Consider the following 17,387-nt stretch of genomic DNA (forward strand, 5'->3'; position numbering starts at 1 on the left):
CGCGCGGGGCGGGCGGGGCGCGGTCGGCGGCGGAAGATGGCGCGGTGCGGGTGCGGGGCCGGGCTGTGCTGCTGCTGCTGCGGCGAGCGGGAGAGCCGCACTCCCGAGGAGCTGGTACGGCCGCCGCCCCGCCCTGCCCTGCCCTCCCCCAGCCGCCCCCTCACCACCCCCCGGGACTCGTGTGTGCTGGCGGAGCCCCTTCACCCCTGCTCCCGGCCCGGCCCCACCCGGCTCTGGGCAGCGCCTGAGGGTGGGCGGGCGGGCAGCGGTGCTGGAGTGTGGGCCCCGCGCCTCAGGGCCCGCTGTCGCCACCTCAGGGTGCTGCTCCTGGCCCAGTCTGTGATCCGATGCTCGTCCCGGCGGCACAGCCCGTTCCCGCCCGCTTTGCTGCCGGGCCTGGTGCTTCCCCGCCAGTGCCGGAGCCCCGCGCTGTCCGCTGTCCCTACCCCAGCCCTCATTCTTTGTCTGGGCCTCGCATCCCAGCGCCTGGAGCCGCTGCCCCTCGCAGCTCTAAGGGGGAGTGGTCCTGGCAGCGGCTCTCTCTGGCTCTAGCACTGCAGAGTGCTCTCTGCAGAATTGTTGTCCTGTGCTCCCCTGTACCCCGTTGCTGTGAAGGGATGTGGGTTTAGGAGTTTGCTCTCCGGAGCTCCTATATAGAAACGATGTGTGTTCTGGCTGAGGGACAAGCTGTAAGGTAAGACCCTTTAGCGTTACCACAAAGTAAGTGGTGATCTGGTAATCCACACTCTCAATTTATAAGCAACAATGGTATAGGGCTTCTGCAATTTTGACTTTGCTACCAGTGTTCATGAACAGCTGTAGATACGTTCGTTCCCTTCATGGTTTTCCTTTCCTGCATTTGTTTTGCAGACGATCCTAGGAGAAACTCATGAAGAGGAGGATGAGATCCTTCCACGAAAAGACTATGAGGTGGGGAATTAACTAATCTGATATTAATGTGATAAGAACTGCAGATGGGTTTTGATCTGTTTGAGTTTATAATGGGGCAGATACTCAGTGTGGATCATTTGGTTGCGTTGACATCAGCAGAAATACCGAGAGTTGCTGTGCTTGCAAAGAACTGTTTCTCATCTTTGTATGTTTCTGGGATAAAGCTCTGTGAGTAGGTTGAATGTTTCCTCTCAAGTCAGACTCTTGATGAGAAAATTCATTTTCAGAGGCTGGTGCATTTTCCCACTTCTTCAGTGTGAGATTTATAGGCTCTGGTGGCCTTGTTTTCTGGTGACTATAGAAAGTATCTGTAGATACATGGTCACAGTTGCCTTTCTGCTGTCTGTGTTGTCATGCTGGCTCACAGCAGATCTTCCCATATATCAGATTCTGCTGCTTACAGGAGGCTTTTGCTTTTTGCATCACTGTCTGGTGGCCCTGAAGTTTTTAGGACAGTTGCTGTCAGTATGGGTGTCACCAGCCCAGCCTGTTACAGCTTGGCTTGAAAAGGTGAAGATGTGGATAGAACTAGTGGAGTAATGTGAGTGGGAAACTCTTGCTGTTAACTCCTTGCTGTGACAAACTGAAGAATTGATATGGTTCATCTGCACAGGAGTTCCTAGCTAATGTTCCTGTTCCAGTGAGAGGATGAATATAAAGATCCAGTGTTATCCCCTAAAACTTTAGAAGTCACTGTACAATGTGACTTCTCTAATATATAAAGATGTATAAATCAGTTGTGCTTCTGTTTGTTCCACTGTCTCTCTCAGCTTGAGCAGTGAAATTGTTCTTTCACTTTGTGATCTTAAAGGTCTGACTGATCTAAATATTTAAATTGTTTCCAGGAGTATTTTCTCCTACTGTTCTTTGCAGAATCTGCTGTGGGGGTAGCAATGACTTCTGTAGTCTTTAACAAGATCTTCCAGACGTAATTTTTTTCACAACCTGTTGCAGCTGATTCTCCTAAATTGACCTTTTTGCATTTCAGAGCTTGGATTATGATCGCTGTATCAATGACCCGTACTTGGAAATTTTGGAAAGCATGGACAACAAGGTAAGACCTTGTTCTTTTATAAACTAAAACTGTGGAAATTGTCCAGAGAAACTGTGGATTGGAAGTGTTCAAAACCTTTTTGTATGTGGCTTTGACCAGACTGGAAGGAGAAGGTGTGGCTGGGGGGTGGAATGAGATGAGCTTTAAGATCCCTTCCAACCCAGATCATTCTGTGATTCTGTGCACTGCAGGAAATTTTATGGAAATCTTTTTCTTATTTATGACTGAAATTCTACATGTTCTCCTGGTTTCTCTATTACCAAAAAAAAAAAATAGTGGAGAGTATAGCTGCCAGCATCTCTTGTGATCCTCAGGTTTAAAGTGAGCAAGATGTTGAGTCTTTCAGTTTCCTGGTTTCAATTTGCTGTTGTCACAACACAGTCTTCTGTTGATTTATCCTTCTGGCTGTGGAGCCTAAACCCACCTTCCAGAAAATCCCTGTTTCTGTGTTGCTTTTATTTTACTTGTTGCTTTTATTTTACTTTTTCTTTTTTTTCATCCTCTTTCCAAACAGAAAGCCCAGAGGTACGAAGCAGTGAAGTGGGTGCTGGTTTTTGCTATTGGAGTCTGTACAGGACTGGTAAGGATCATGCTGCTTGGGGAGTGAGGAAAATTCAGGAGACTAAGCAGGAATCATTTAGAAGCCAATGGCTAAGGAGTAAAGTTAAGAGGAACCATTCTCTTTCATGGTGATAGAGCTTAGTAGATGGAGTTGTCTTTTGGGAATTACAGCATGTTGTTATGGACTATTTTTCAGGAAGCCTTTTTTTTCTTTCAGAACTTGCTGGGTTTTCTTTGTTAAGTAGTCTGGCAAATCCTTTAATTTTGCCTACAGGAAAACTTGTCCAAAGCAAACAACTTAGTAAAAAAGGATGACAGTTTATGGCTGAACTGTGAAAATCAGCTCAGCTGATTGTATAGCTCAATTAAATACCAGTTTTCTTCTGTACCCTTAAGTATGTTTGAGGGTGTGAAAAATGGTGCCAGATTAGTACTTTAATGGGTACTAATCAGGTGCAGAAGTGCATCTCTTCAGGAATAATGCTAGAATGCATCTGTCCCAGTGAGAGAGAGGAAGAAATCTGACTTTTCAAAGCCACTTTACTCTAAATGATGGCTTTGTCTTCTTCATTTTCTGTTCTCCCCTGTGTACATATATCTGGTAGGACTAACTACAGGGTAGTCTTCATCTGTATGTAGAAATTACTGATGGCAATTCTGTCTTCTTTTTCCCAGGTGGGCCTGTTTGTAGATTTCTTCGTGAGGCTCTTTACCCAGCTCAAGTTTCAGGTGGTACAAAGCTGTATCTTTTACCTTGGACCTTGCTAGACTCAAGTGACCTTTTCTTTTCTGTTCCCATGTTTTGCTCAGAACAGCTGACTTTCACAATTTTGCCATTGGGCTTGTTGTTCATAATTAAGCAAGTTTTCAACTTGCTTATGTAATTCAGCCCTTGAAACCAAGAAATGTTTCCAGTGTCAGGTACATAAGCAGAGACTGAAAGAATGAGTGGTTTCCCTTCTTCCTAATTCAGTGTTGAGCTTTGAAAAGGAAGCCTGGCTTCCTGACAGGTTGTGTTAGCTGCTCTGGCTGGATTAGGAAGCACAGACTTGGCTCTTGAGGCAGTGGTAGGCTCGGGTAGTACCAAGTGATTGTGTGTTGGTGTGGGGAATGTTGTTTTCCTTGACCATCCCTGCAGCGGTGGAGGAGTGCACTGAGAAAGGCTGCCTTGCCCTGTCCTTGTTGGAGCTGCTGGGGTTCAACCTGACCTTTGTTTTTCTTGCCAGTCTTCTGGTCCTGATCCAAGTAAGCCTTCAGTCCATTGCTGCTCCTTACACAACCTTGCTTTCCTCTCACACAGCTCCTTGATATGAAATATCCTTGCTAGAAACACTTTCTGCCCCAAAGCATCAAATTACCTTCACAGTGCTAGGTGATTTAGCTAAGCAGGATCTCTTGGTCCCTTGCTCTCTGATGAGAAGTTGTTGGTCAGGTATGAAGTCACTGCACCATAGTGTCAGAGTTTCTTTCCTGCAGCCTGTAGCAGCTGGGTCAGGAATTCCTGAAATCAAGTGCTACCTCAATGGAGTGAAGGTTCCCGGGGTTGTGCGTCTGCGGACAGTGGTGTGCAAAGCTACAGGAGTGCTCTTCAGTGTGGCAGGAGGTAAGGAGGGCTCTGCTGTGTTGAACTTGTTGGGTGAAGGAGTCACTGAAGGGGAAAAAATGTTTTCTCTGTTGATATAGGGCACAGAAGGCCCTGCCTTTCCAGTAAAATCATTTTGGTGATTTGGAGCAGAGTCATGAGCTCTGAGTGCATTTAGAGAGTAGAGAATAAACAGAAGGATCAGGACTATCAGGGAAACAAGTGATTTTCTCAGTGGGCTAGTCACATGTGACTCTTTGGGGCAGAATCCAAGAGAGAGACCTGAGAATGTTCCAGGACACATTGTCAGGAGCAGCCTGAGGGTAGAAGAGCAGAATAACCTGGAGAGTTCAGAGTCCTTGTAACAGTTGTTTTTCAGTTATTTCACCCACTTGGAGTGCAGAATTTGTGGAATCTTTGCAAACATTTGGGGTTGTTGAGTGAGCAGGAGGTCAGCACCTCCCTGTGAGGAGCTGCAGGCTTGGCACAGAGAGATGTGCCATGGCATGGGAGTGCTGAGCTGGTCTCTTCTGGCTTTGTCAGCAAGGGAGGGTGGCAGTGGGGAAAGTGCATTCCCTCAAGAAGCTCTGTTTTTCCAGGTCTTTTTGTCGGGAAGGAGGGTCCCATGATTCACAGTGGTGCTGTTGTGGGTGCTGGCTTGCCACAGGTTAGTGCTGGCCTGAGCCACAGTCCTGGTCACGCCACTGTTTTGTAAGAGTAAGTTCCCATCTCCCGTGTTTCTAAATCTTTACTTTGTTTGTAGTTCCAGAGCATCTCTTTGAGGAAGATCCAATTTAACTTTCCCTATTTCTGCAGTGACAGGTACTGTACCCAGGATGTGGAGGAGGGGAGAGGAGGATGACTGAGCTGACTTCCTTGGGAGAAGGGTGGTGGGCTGGGGTGAACCAGTCAGTTGTTTTATCAGTCCTGCAGTTTCATTCTGCAGCAAGGCAGCACCAGGGTGTCACTCTTCCAAGCTGCTCTGGTCTTCCTGTTCATAGATGTTCTCTTGTGCTGCTCAGCACATCTCTACCCATTTCAAATCTTTAATGTGGGTGGTTGAAGGCTCACCCCTTATGATTAGGATATACTACAGAGAAGGCTACTTCTCCTGAATGTGAACAAGTTCTTGCCCTTTTGCTTCTGTAATTCTTTCAAGTGATGCTGGAGTCCATGGTTTGGGATGGTTCCTCACATACTGGGCAGTTGTGTAGTACCAGAATTCTGTGTTTGTGCTCTACAGAAAGAGCACAATGCTGCAGCTTCATGAACAAATGGTGGTGTCTGCCATGGCCAGCTTTGCTCCCACCTCTCATTCCTGTATCCCTGGGATATTCCATAAATGGGGATGATCAAGAGATCAGAACCTATGCATCTCCAGAGCTCTAATTTGCTAAACTGAGGTTGTTTTTCTCTTCATTTCAGGGATAAAAGAGATTTTGTATCTGCTGGAGCAGCTGCAGGGGTTGCAGCTGCTTTTGGAGCCCCAATTGGAGGCACTCTTTTTAGTTTGGAAGAAGGTTCCTCCTTCTGGAACCAGGGACTTACATGGAAAGTGGTGAGTGGTGATTCTGACTCTTTCTGTGTGTCTCTTCCTTGGAAAGAGGGCTCCCCTTGGTAGGGCTTGTCCACGAGGGCATTCTGATTATCCTGCCTCTTCCTGAGCTGTCTTGGCAGGAGGGAGGTTGCTTGCTCTATCAATGTTCCAGAACTACCACAGACCAAGGGCAGAGATGAGCCCTGATACCTGATTTGGTATTATCTGGAACTGTGGGACAGCTCTAGGCAGCAGATTTAGTGTACCTGGGAGAGTGGGATTTTGTGCCTGGGCTCTCTGCAGTCTGATCCTTTCCACAGTCAGTTCCTTTGCCCAGGCATAGGTCTCAAGGAAGAGCTGACTGTGCCAATCTTAATTCTGGGAACCTTTGCTTCCCTCCCCCCTACTCCTTTTTTTTTTAATTTTTATTTTTATTCCACAGCTTTTCTGTTCCATGGCTGCCACTTTCACCTTGAATTTTTTCCGCTCTGGGATTCAGTTTGGAAGCTGGGGGTCTTTCCAGCTCCCTGGGCTCCTGAACTTTGGGGAGTTTAAGGTAAGAGATTTACTGTTATTTCCCCACTCTCCAGTCTCTTGTTAGTCCTGTGCTTCTATCTGTTACTTTGGAGTTGATACCCTCAGACAGAATTGTCACCCTTTGATTTTAGCTACTCAAAATCAAGAGGTGTAGAGACAGAACTGTTGGTAGGAAATTGCAGCAACTACTGTAATGCTTTTTTGTACACTCTCCTGCACAGTGCTCTGAGTCTGATAAGAAATGCCACCTCTGGACAGCTGTGGACCTGGGCTTCTTCATTCTGATGGGGATTGTAGGAGGCCTTCTTGGAGCCACCTTTAACTGCCTGAACAAGAGGCTTGCCAAGTACCGCATGCGCAACGTGCACCCCAAGCCAAAGCTGGTCAGGTATGTGTGCTCTCTCCAGTTTGTACAGGGATCTCTGCTCCCAAAGCAAAAGCATCAGTCTAGAACACCCTTTGAGTAGGATTGGAGCAAATCTCAGACTGGTTGTTTTAAAAATCACTTAATGAATCCTGCATAGAACTTAAAAGTGAACACCAGAAAGCAAATGTTACAGTCCCTGTAATTTTTGATGACTTTGGTGGTACTGAGAGAATTGCAATCCCTCTTATAAGGGCCGTGGAGGGAGCTCTTTATCATAAAAGCTGAACAAACCAGAGCTTTGTCTCCATGCAGGATTTTTTTGTGGCCTTGTCCAGACTGATGTGGATGAAGTAGCCTATCTCACTTTTTGACATCATATTGGTTAATTAAATTCACAATATGTGTGTTGTTTAGAGAGGGAACTTCTGTGTTATTCTGAAAGTAGCTGTTGGTTTGCTCTGGACAGCTCCTAAACACAAAGCCCAGGTTTAAAGGGAAAAATAAGTGTATTTCAGCAGTTAGAAAAGAGATTGAGAGACTGTGCATCACCCTGCCCAGTCCTATCTATCCTTTTATCCTGTAAGGATGTACAGAACATTGTTTCCATGTGAACAGCCTCATTACTGAACCCTGGGGCTTTTCATGTGTGACTGCTGTGTGTTCTCTGGGCAGAAATACCTTCTTTTTGGGGCAACCAGTTAAAAAGGAGAGCTCAGGCAATCTCTGGGAACCAAGTCAAAATTCAGCTTGATTTCCAGTGTCTCTTGTTCTGATGTTAAGCTACGGTGACTGCTGCTTCTTGCAGCCTTATCAAAGTCATCTGCAGAGCTGGGACTAGGTTACAGTGCTGAGTGTGGCTTCAGTGCATGGTTTGTGTTGTGTCTTTCAGAGTCTTGGAGAGCTTGCTTGTGTCGTTGACCACCACTGTCATGGTCTTTGTGGCCTCCATGGTTCTGGGGGAATGCCGGCAGATATCTTCCAGCAGGCACGGTGGCAATGACACCCTGAGCCTGCAGGTGAGGGTGAATATGTGAATATTATATTCCCTGTCATGTTTTTCACCCTGCAGAGAAGCACAGGCATGCAGTGAGCTTTTGACAGCAGGCAGTGCATAACAGAACTGCAGTGAGAGCCCATAGAGGGTTGCAGGAGCTTAGGGTAATAATGAAACCTACATTGTGCTTTTGTACAAACAACTCAGGCTCTGAGTCAAGGAGCCCATTGATGTTGTTGGCCCCATCTCTGCTATTGATGTTTGGTTTGAACTTCCAAAGCATGGCTGTCCTGGGGTGAAGACAATGGCTAACAGTAACAGAAGTGTTATTTCCATTCTCTCCAAAGGCTAATGTAGGAGACAGTGAATTTTAATCCTTTGTGTCTTTTGTGTTCTGCATTAGGATATATCAGAGGATGTAAATTCAAGCATCAAAACTTTTTTCTGCCCAAATGAAACGTACAATGACATGGCCACGCTCTTCTTCAACCCTCAGGAGTCAGCTATCCTGCAGCTCTTCCACCAGGATGGTAAGTAGTTACAAGACTGCCTCATCCCATGCTTTAGCTTCATCTTAGCTGGAACAGCACCACAAGGCTAGCAGCATCTTCAGGCCTTCATGGCTCTGGTGGACTGCTAGTAAAACTGGTGAAAGTCTCTTTGATGGGAAGAAAAACCTGTTTTTCCTCTCTTTTCACTTACTCATTGTCTGCACGTGTGTTTGGACTGGGAGACTCAGTAGCTGTTGTGAGATGAGCCTGCTGTGAGCTATGGGGTGGATGATGCAAGACTATCTTGGACAGACATGTGCCCCTTTCTTTAGTCATGATTCTTCTTGTGTTGCAGGTACTTTCAGCCCAGTCACCCTATCCCTGTTCTTCCTTCTCTATTTCTTACTCTCCTGCTGGACATATGGGATCTCTGTGCCCAGTGGTCTGTTTGTACCATCACTGCTTTGTGGGGCTGCCTTCGGACGCCTGGTCGCCAACCTCCTCAAAAGGTGCATCAAGTGTGCGTGTGAGGGACATGCTGCAGGTGCACCATGAGCTCTCAGGCAGGTTTTTCTAATCTGAGGGCTCTGTGCTTTGCTCTAGTTACATTGGTCTGGATCACATCTACTCAGGAACCTTTGCACTGATTGGGGCAGCAGCATTCCTGGGAGGAGTGGTCCGCATGACCATCAGCCTGACTGTCATCCTCATTGAGTCCACCAATGAGATCACCTATGGGCTCCCCATCATGATCACCCTCATGGTGAGTGCAGCACCCTAGCTCTGGCTTTTTGCAGACTGCTTGAACGTGTGCTGGCCATGAATCTTTGTTACTTTCAGGGCTGTCGTAAGCCAAGGGGCCTTGCACTTGGAACAGCAGCTCAGTAGACCTCGTGTTTGCTATGCAGGTAGCCAAGTGGACAGGAGACTTTTTCAACAAAGGCATCTATGACATCCACGTGAACTTGCGAGGAGTGCCTCTTCTGGAGTGGGAAACCGGCATGGAAATGGATAAGTAAGGCTGCTCCTCTTGGCCAGGCTGTGGGTGGCAGTTTGTGGTGGGGATTCTTGCTCAGAAATGCATTAATGCAGGGGAATGATGCCTCATCTTCAACCAACCTGGTTGCTCTGAGGAGCAACTGTGAGGGCTGCTGTGAAAGGAGTTGTGCACCAGACCTGCAGCAGGAAAGAGACACTGAAGCCCTTTCTGAGGGGGCGGATGGGTGGAAATCTGCAGGGTGGATTTGGGAAGTTCAGCAAGAGCTTTGTGAAAACATTCCATTGGACTTTGCTTCTTGTGGAATGTCATCTTCCCACCTGTTGTCTCTTCCCAGTAGTGTTTAGAAACTTTATTGTAAGTTAGAACATTCTGCCTTTCCTCTAGTGCATCACTGATACAATGTTATGTTATAAAAAAAAAAAATTAAAAAATCAGGTGTACCATCACTGCTGATACCACAGTGGAAGTGAGCACACAGGTAAAAGGAGCTAGCAGAACTTAACTGCTGCAGACTCCTTCAGGATCTGGTTCAGGGCCTAGTTTGTTCATCACCAGCCTTCTGTCACTGGTGTTATTCATGCAGCAATCTTGAATTTCAGGCTACAAGCCAGTGACATCATGGAGCCCAACCTGACGTACGTGTACCCACACACCCGGATCCAGTCCCTTGTCAGCATCCTGCGCACCACTGTGCACCATGCCTTCCCTGTGGTGACAGAGAACCGGGGCAACGAGAGGGAGTTCATGAAGGGAAATCAACTGATAAGTAACAACATCAAATTCAAGGTAAAAGCTTGCTTGTTTGACAGGTTGAAGAGTAGAGAGCTTTGTTTCACATTCAGAATGGTCTTGCTTTAGCTATTTAAGCTTTTGGGCAGAATTTGGGTCAGAGATAAGCACCTACTGCAGTAGAACATTTTTAAGAATGCCATTTCATTCCATTGTGTGGGTGATGGTAGAGATGAAAGAGTGGGCTGCATTCCCAGAGGGAAAAATTAAGAAGAAAAACGAATCTGTTTAGCATAGACATGGAAACATTTGGATTTGTTACTGAATTGCACAGTCCTATTCTTGCAAGTGCTGCAGCAGCAGTGGCTAATGAACACGTTATGTGGTGGCACAAAGCTATGATTAGTAGTTCATAGTCACTCTTGGATAACTGTTGACTTGCTTAGTGAGTATCTCAAAATTGTTTGTCGTATCCAGAAATCCAGCATCCTCACCCGAGCTGGGGAGCAGCGCAAGCGTAGCCAGTCCATGAAGTCCTACCCTTCAAGTGAGCTGCGTAACATGTGTGACGAGCACATAGCAACAGAGGAGCCTCCTGAGAAAGAGGATCTGCTGCAACAGATGCTGGAGAGAAGGTGAGTCCTGGTAGGCACCAATGTAGGAAAGCAGGGGTTTTCCATATGTTGAGATGTGGTGTAAAGAATGTTTCGTATGTCAGTGGGAGCAGTGCTGGTATCCATGTTTTAGAAGTTATTTGTCAGGTCTGAGGAGCCAGTGCTGTGTCTCACACCTGTGACCAAGTCCCAGGCAAGAGGGTTATGTCCAGCTTCTTGCATTTACTTCAACATTTATACAGACATATTTCCTTGAGAGGATGAAGTACCTGGGAAGATTTCTGTAGAAATCAATGTCCTCTTATCTGCAAAGATGTGAGAGCTCTGGAAAGCTCACTTATCCCAGCTGGTGCCATGATCCTGATCCCACCTTTCTGGTAACTGGACTGAGTCACCAGGCTTGTGTTGCTGTTACTTCCAAGTAGAAGCCCAGTCTAGTGAATAATTTTCTACATCAGTGATTGTGACTTTCATGAATGGCATCCTGACCCTAATATTTTGCCAGATGCTTCAGCTTTTATTAGAATCTGAGTAATTTGGCACTGAAAATTGCTTTAAAGCAAGTGATTTGTAATTGAGTTGGGAGACTGTCCCATTCTGCTGCTCTGACCACATAATGGCTCTTGACCTCTCTCCCCTGTATTTTCTTTTTGTGAAGTCTTGCTTGTCCCTAGCAAGAGTCCCTGAAATACTCAGGGGAAGGTTGCAAAGAGCTGAAACAGCTGCTTTTTTGGGAGCTGGGGCGTGTGAACCTTGTAACCCATGGTGTTAAATCCATCACAGATACACTCCTTACCCCAATCTGTACCCTGACCAGTCTCCCAGTGAGGAGTGGACCATGGAGGAACGCTTCAGACCCTTGACCTTCCATGGCTTGATCTTGCGCTCGCAGCTGGTCACCCTCCTTGACCGGGGGGTTTGCTACTCTGAGAGCCAGTCGGTGAGTCTGACACATCCCTGACACATCCCTGCCTTCTCAGGAGCTTGGGAACAATGTTCACAGGCTGCCAAAAAGAATATATCTATTTTTACACTTTAAGGAATGCATGTGTGTTTTTAAAGTTGCAGACGGGTAATGTGAATTCTCCCTTGCAGCACTTAGAGTAAAGGAAGTTGAAAATATCCCCAGGAAAAGGATAGCCACTGTTAAAAAAGTAATCCAACAGACCTGTTTGTTGCATAGAGCTATGGAGAATATATGATATGAATATATGACATAAAGATCTGCAGAACTGGAGAACAGAGGGCAGACAGTAAATGCAAACAGAGCATCCAGCACTACATACTTTCTATTTTACTGCTGTGGGTTGAGGTCCTAGCAGAAAGATGTCAGCTGTGTCACTGAGATCAGGCCCAGCTCCCCCAAGGCTGGTTTCCTGCTGCCCTCCAATGCTGAGTGTAGATTTGTCAGAGGCTCTCTCAGCTAAAGGCCTGCATAGATTTGGGTAACAGCACCTCTGCAGAAGGTGGGTGTGGGAGGAGATCTGGGGAGCCATTAGGAGGCATGGTTTGCTGTGCTGCACAGCCCCTGTGCTGTCTGGAATGGTGTCACGGGTTCAGTGGGATTTCTTTGGATTGCAGAGTGCAAGTCAGCCTCGTCTGTCCCACGCAGAGATGTTGGAGGATTATCCCCACTACCCAGATATCCATGATCTGGACCTCACATTGCTGAACCCTCGCATGATAGTGGTAAGAGATGCACTGCAGTGTGACAGTCCCTCCTCAGATATATTTACAACTCTCCAAAGCTTTTAAAAAACATTGAGGGCATGTTTTAATACACTCTTTGGTGCAGTGACCAAACATCCTGTGCTCCTCAAGCACTCAGCCTTCTCTGCATGTGGAAATCCCCTGCTATGAGGTGTCCATTGGTGCTTTACTTCTAGGATAAGGTGTTGCCTGTCCAGTTTAACTTCTCAACAAACCAAACCAAAAGAATGTCATATTTGTGCAGAAATAGAAGATGACCACAGTCAAATACTCTGTCCAGGCATCAGTGCCATGGAGGACTTGCAGGAGTTGCATGTTAGTAATTCCCAGAGACATTGAAAATGCCTCTTGTAAATAACGTGATTGCTTTTCTTTCTTAGGATGTCACCCCATACATGAACCCATCACCCTTTACTGTCTCTCCAAATACTCATGTGTCACAAGTCTTCAACCTGTTCAGGACAATGGGACTCAGGCATTTACCAGTTGTGAATGCAGTTGGAGAGGTGAGTCCTTGTCTTGGCTTAGCTGAGCAAGGAAGCCACAGTGTTTGTGCAACATTTTCCATCTTTGGGACAGTTAAGATCTCTTTTAACATCAAACAGAAAGGTTTTAAAGAGATCAGAACAGGATTTTTTTAGGGCTCTGAATGCTTGATTACTGTGACTTTGTTGGCATCTTTTGTGTCCTACCTGTTTCCCCTTTACCTGCAAAGAGCAGGACATGCATCTCTCCTGTCTCAGGTGTGCAGCCTGTAGAAGCTGTCCCACTTTTCTATCTGTTGAGAGGCCCTGAGCTCATCAGAGGCCACTAATTTGCCTTTCCTTTCACAGCTTTATTCAAGGCTAAGAGCAAAATTTCCTGTCTGTTGGGGCAAGAGGTTTTTCTGTTGTATTCTATTTCTGCTCACAGGAGCAGCAAAGCAAAGGAGAGTTTAAATGGTCTGTGCTTGACTCATTGTCCCTTTGCCATCTACAGTGCTCAGAAACAGTCAGTAGATGTCAGCAGCCTCCTGTAACCACTATGAGAAACTGTTTCCCCTAAGCCTGACCTGGTCTGTGTGGGGCAGCACTGCTTTTTCTGCCTCAGGGTTCCCATAGTTACTCTGCAGGGCCTGTGAGTTGCAAATGAGATGTTAACTTACTCCATTTTAGTCCAAGATGCTCTTGTGGTACTAGAGAACAGCCTGGTTCTGAACTGTTTCCATGTGTAAAACAGAGAGGTGTTTCACCAGCTGAAATGCATGGTTTGACTTTATCCACAGCAGGCTGGGAGAGGGTCCCTCTTGTCTCCTGCCACTGTACCTTAGCTAGTCTTGACCATTCCTCTGTTTTGGTCTCTAGAGCTTCCTTGAATGTATGTGACAAGAGCTATCTGAAGTCATGCCATGTGGAGCACCAGAAATGTCTTGAATGAGGCCCTAAAGGACAGCTTTGTTATTTCCAATTGCAGTTTTTACTTCCCGAAGGATTTTACATCCTTATGCTGTCTGACATGGAAAGGATTTCCCTTCCTAGGCAGAGGGTCCTACTGGTGCCAGGCACCACAGCAATGGTTGAGCTGTTTGTTTGGGTGTTGTTGTTTGGTTGGGTGTAGTTAAATCAGCATTCTTGCCTGAAGAGTAAGTGTTGGTAGAGGGAGGAACGTTGTCTCTGTGAATTTCAACTTGAACCTGCTCTAACTCAGCATTGGTCAAGAACTGCTCTCAGGTTTCCTCTTTTTGGGTTGTTGAAAAGAATGACCACTTTATTATGGATGTCTTTCAGTGGCACATCTGTGATACAAACTTGTATCTTTTCTTCTTCTTTCCTTCCTGTCTAAGGTTGTTGGGATAATCACTCGGCACAACCTGACCCACGAATTCCTGCAGGCAAGACTGAGGCAGCACTATCAGACCATTTGATGCCCTGCCCCTCTGTCAGTGTGGTTCCTCCCTCTCCAAGCTGGCACACATGCTCGCATCCTGCTTGGACCACACGAGGCCCAAGACCTCCCGTTTGGCTTCTCACGTGCATATCAAGCCTGGGGAACTGGAAAACATTTTGCTAGCCAGAGAATTAGAGGAGCTGCCTGAGCCCAGAGCTGTAGATTGGCCTCAGGCACTTGGTTTGACAACTCTTGATCCAGGTGTTTCCTTCCCCTGCCCCCCAGTTATCTCTTTCCATCAGATGTTGTCCTGACACTGTGTGTTCTGACATTTTATTTTGGGGTTTTTTGAAGAGTTGGAAAAAAGAGCCATTTCCCTCCACTGTGTCCTGGGCAAAGAACTGCAGTGTCCTTCCCTTCCTCCTGTGTGACTCCCTTTTCTTCTTCCTCCCTTGTTCCTGCAACTGTTGCCTTATTTGTGTGAGAAGGGAGTTACTGTCACCACTGAGAGGAGATACTGAAGTTTGCAGATATCAGCTGCTCTAGAGGATGGTTTCTTGCAAAAGCAGTTTTAAAAAATCCAGCGTTTTGGAAATGTACCTGTCTTTGCAAATGTTCCCCTTTGCCCATATTTTTTCACTCTGGCTTCATTTGTTCTTAATTTCTCTCCTTCTTTCATGGGGAAATGTTTCTGCTGTGATGTTTTTGATAGCAGATGACTTTTGAGAGCAGCTCAAAATGGTTACACTTCAGTTACTGTTTGGGTTTATAAATATTTAATACATTTACGAACATCTCAGAAAAAGAAGATCTCTTCCCTGTTAGCTGTTGCTGTTATCTCCCTGTAAGAGGCTCTTCTATGATGCTTGGTGCCACTTCACTTTGACATTCCTGCATTTCTTGGCATTTGTAGGCACTTTGTCCCTGCACTGCTCAAACAGTGAGAGCCTGGGGCACCTTTCCAGCTGGAGTCAGAGACCAGGGAACTCCACATCCTGAGAGCATGGAGAAGTGTTGCTTTGTGGAAGCAAATAGAATTGAGAAAAGCTGTCTCTGGGCTTGGTTGAATTATCTCTGTGTCATGAGAGGAGTTGCTGTAGTTCCAGGCTGCCATAGGGAGGGCTAATTGGTGCTGGTGACTAAGGCAGGATCTCCTGCAGGTGATAAGTGGGGCTGTCTGTGCTCTGAAAATGCTTGGGATAATGTTTGCAACAATCTGTAAGGGTAAAACCAGCCCTCAGGAGCCAGTTGCAGCCAGTTCAGTGCTTTAGCAGGTACCATCCTGGCCAGCACCTGTACTGTTCCAGCAGGCACCTGCCCTGCTGAGTTCTCTGTGCAGATAACCCTCAGTGGGAAGCCAGTGCTGTGCCTCAGGGACTGCAGAGCTGATTGGCTTGATAAAGCACAGAGCATTCTCTCAGCCAGGATACATGGGGAATGTATTCCAGAAAAGCTCCTACACAGCCTCTGAGCTCTGCACTTAACCTGTTGTCTGCCATAAGCTGGGAATTGGGACAGAAGGCAGACTCTGTTGATTTTCTGTATTTCCTTAGAGCATAGGAGTTGGCATCAGGTACTACCCTTGATTTGTGAATTCTTTCCCTGTAAGTAGAGTGAGGATGTTTGTTCTGTCTGGATAGTCTCTGCAGGTGTTGTCTGAAGTGTTCCCTGAGCTCTGGTCTTACACTGAGCTGTCCCAGCAAACTTCCAGCACCCATTTGCACTCCCTGAAGCTGGACTGTAGGTTTGAAATATGCTTATGTTAGGCTACCTTTCATTCAAAGGATTTGTGCTCCTGGGTAATTAATTATGAATCACAGGAATCCTGGTTTTGTGAGATTTCAGATCACTTAGGTGGAACTGGCAATCCTGTACTGTTAGAACACCTGTCAAGAATGTCCTGCGTCTCCCCATGACAAATGTTTCTCCTCTTGATCATGTGGAGTGAGTGTGTGTGGAAGGGAAGGTTCCTTCTCTTCCTGCACATGAGTAAGGCTCTCCTTAGGTTGTTTGCCTTGAGCTGGTCCTGTTTTATTCCTGTGCACAAGTGCCAGGGTGTTTTGCTGCAGGATGTCTTTGTCATTGCTGCTGAGACTGGAGTTGGGCAATCCAGACAAATCAGGCTGGAGAATCTTCCCAAGGTTTTTCTGGGCACCAGGTGCTTCCCCATGAGAAGGCACTTTGCCTTCAACCTGTTGGCAGCACTGTCTGCTCTGCCTGGGCATCTTATTCAAATGTTTCAGCTGAAAAACACCCTTTCATTCTCTCAGTAATGACATTTTCAATGAGGATGGTGGATGACCCTGTCAGCTGCTTTAAAGGGAATTCTCAGTGTGCAATTATTGTTCTGTAGCCTGCAGAAAAGGAATTACAAGTTCACCTGACATTTGGAGATGCAGTATTTCCCTTCTGATGAGGACTGATGCCAAGGGGTTTGTGTTGAATCAGTCTTCTCACACTTCAGTTACTTAAATCCTTTCTTACAACACACTTACTGCTTCTACCCTGGCTCTAGTTGCTAAGTGATTTACTAAGAAACTTATTCTAACATAAGTGCCAGGAACATTTTAACAGAGCAACACTAAGGGAAAAATAACCCAGAACTGGGTTAGTTCTGATGGCAAGGTTAGGGGGTTAGTCTGGGGCCTTCCTCCTTGCCTTGTGGCTTCCTGTGCAGTGTTAATTATGCAGTTTTGAATTATTAATTACTGTGAACCATTCCAATGGTATCAACTTACCTTTCCATTTGGTTTTTTTTGCACTGTTTTTTGTTATGAAATGATGTAAGCTAATTCCATGGTGTGTGTATATAAATTGTATTTTTTTTATAATTTGTATGAATATATTTTTATTTGAACAATGGCACTTGGGAAGTATTCATGTAGCTGTAACGTGTCTGAGAGTAAAATGTTTGTGTGTCTCCTTCAGCACTTTCAAGGCCTTTTGATGTTTCTAGCATTGTTTTATTTTTGCCCTTTATGATAATAAAACGAGTAGAACATGGCAACATCCAAGAGCATGATTTGAGGTAGTTGAGTCGTTGCTATTTATGAGCTGTCTGGATCTCACAGTTTGTACAGAAGGTGCTCTTAGACTGGGCAGAGAGGAATGGCTGTGATCCCTTAGCTTGTGACCACTGCAGTTCCACACTCTCACCACAGCTGTTTCAAAGGAGGGAATTGCCATGTTTGACAAGGAGCTAAATTGTGCACATTGTGCTGCTTTTCTTACCTGGAACTCACCAGTAAGTTAATGAAAGAGGTTAAAGCTACAGTGTGTCACCTCTTGTTTTACACTTGGCTTCCCAGGGTATGAAGGATCTTAATTTCATCTTGAATATTTATTTAGTTTGTGCCTATCTTTCCTGCTTTGTCCTGCTGTCTCCTTACAGAAA

The 17,387-nt window shown here is 46.0% G+C and overlaps 1 protein-coding gene across 1 annotated transcript; it reads left to right on the forward strand.

The window, feature by feature from the left end:
• The first annotated feature begins 35 nt into the window (after positions 1-35).
• Positions 36-17,002, forward strand: CLCN6 (chloride voltage-gated channel 6). Its single transcript, XM_066563904.1, has 23 exons — positions 36-114; positions 871-930; positions 1,940-2,005; positions 2,520-2,585; positions 3,242-3,308; positions 3,705-3,811; positions 4,043-4,169; positions 4,748-4,815; positions 4,912-4,970; positions 5,574-5,706; positions 6,128-6,241; positions 6,444-6,610; positions 7,479-7,605; positions 7,987-8,113; positions 8,430-8,583; positions 8,678-8,837; positions 8,983-9,089; positions 9,674-9,860; positions 10,281-10,438; positions 11,201-11,357; positions 11,999-12,106; positions 12,508-12,633; positions 13,950-17,002. Exons 1-23 carry the CDS (start codon positions 37-39, stop codon positions 14,028-14,030), a joined length of 2,604 nt encoding a protein of 867 aa, XP_066420001.1. The 5' UTR covers position 36; the 3' UTR covers positions 14,031-17,002.
• The last annotated feature ends 385 nt before the right edge of the window (positions 17,003-17,387 follow it).

The sequence above is a fragment of the Molothrus aeneus genome, chromosome 21 (genome assembly GCF_037042795.1).
Source record: "Molothrus aeneus isolate 106 chromosome 21, BPBGC_Maene_1.0, whole genome shotgun sequence".
Taxonomy (NCBI): Eukaryota; Metazoa; Chordata; class Aves; order Passeriformes; family Icteridae; genus Molothrus; species Molothrus aeneus.

Excerpts from the sequence above, each read along its gene's own strand:
- CLCN6 (XM_066563904.1), top strand. The coding sequence starts at position 37 with ATGGCGCGGTGCGGGTGCGGGGCCGGGCTGTGCTGCTGCTGCTGCGGC. Across the intron at positions 115-870 it reads GCCGCACTCCCGAGGAGCTG|ACGATCCTAGGAGAAACTCA; the intron begins GTACGGCCGCCG and ends TTTGTTTTGCAG. Across the intron at positions 8,114-8,429 it reads GCAGCTCTTCCACCAGGATG|GTACTTTCAGCCCAGTCACC; the intron begins GTAAGTAGTTAC and ends CTTGTGTTGCAG.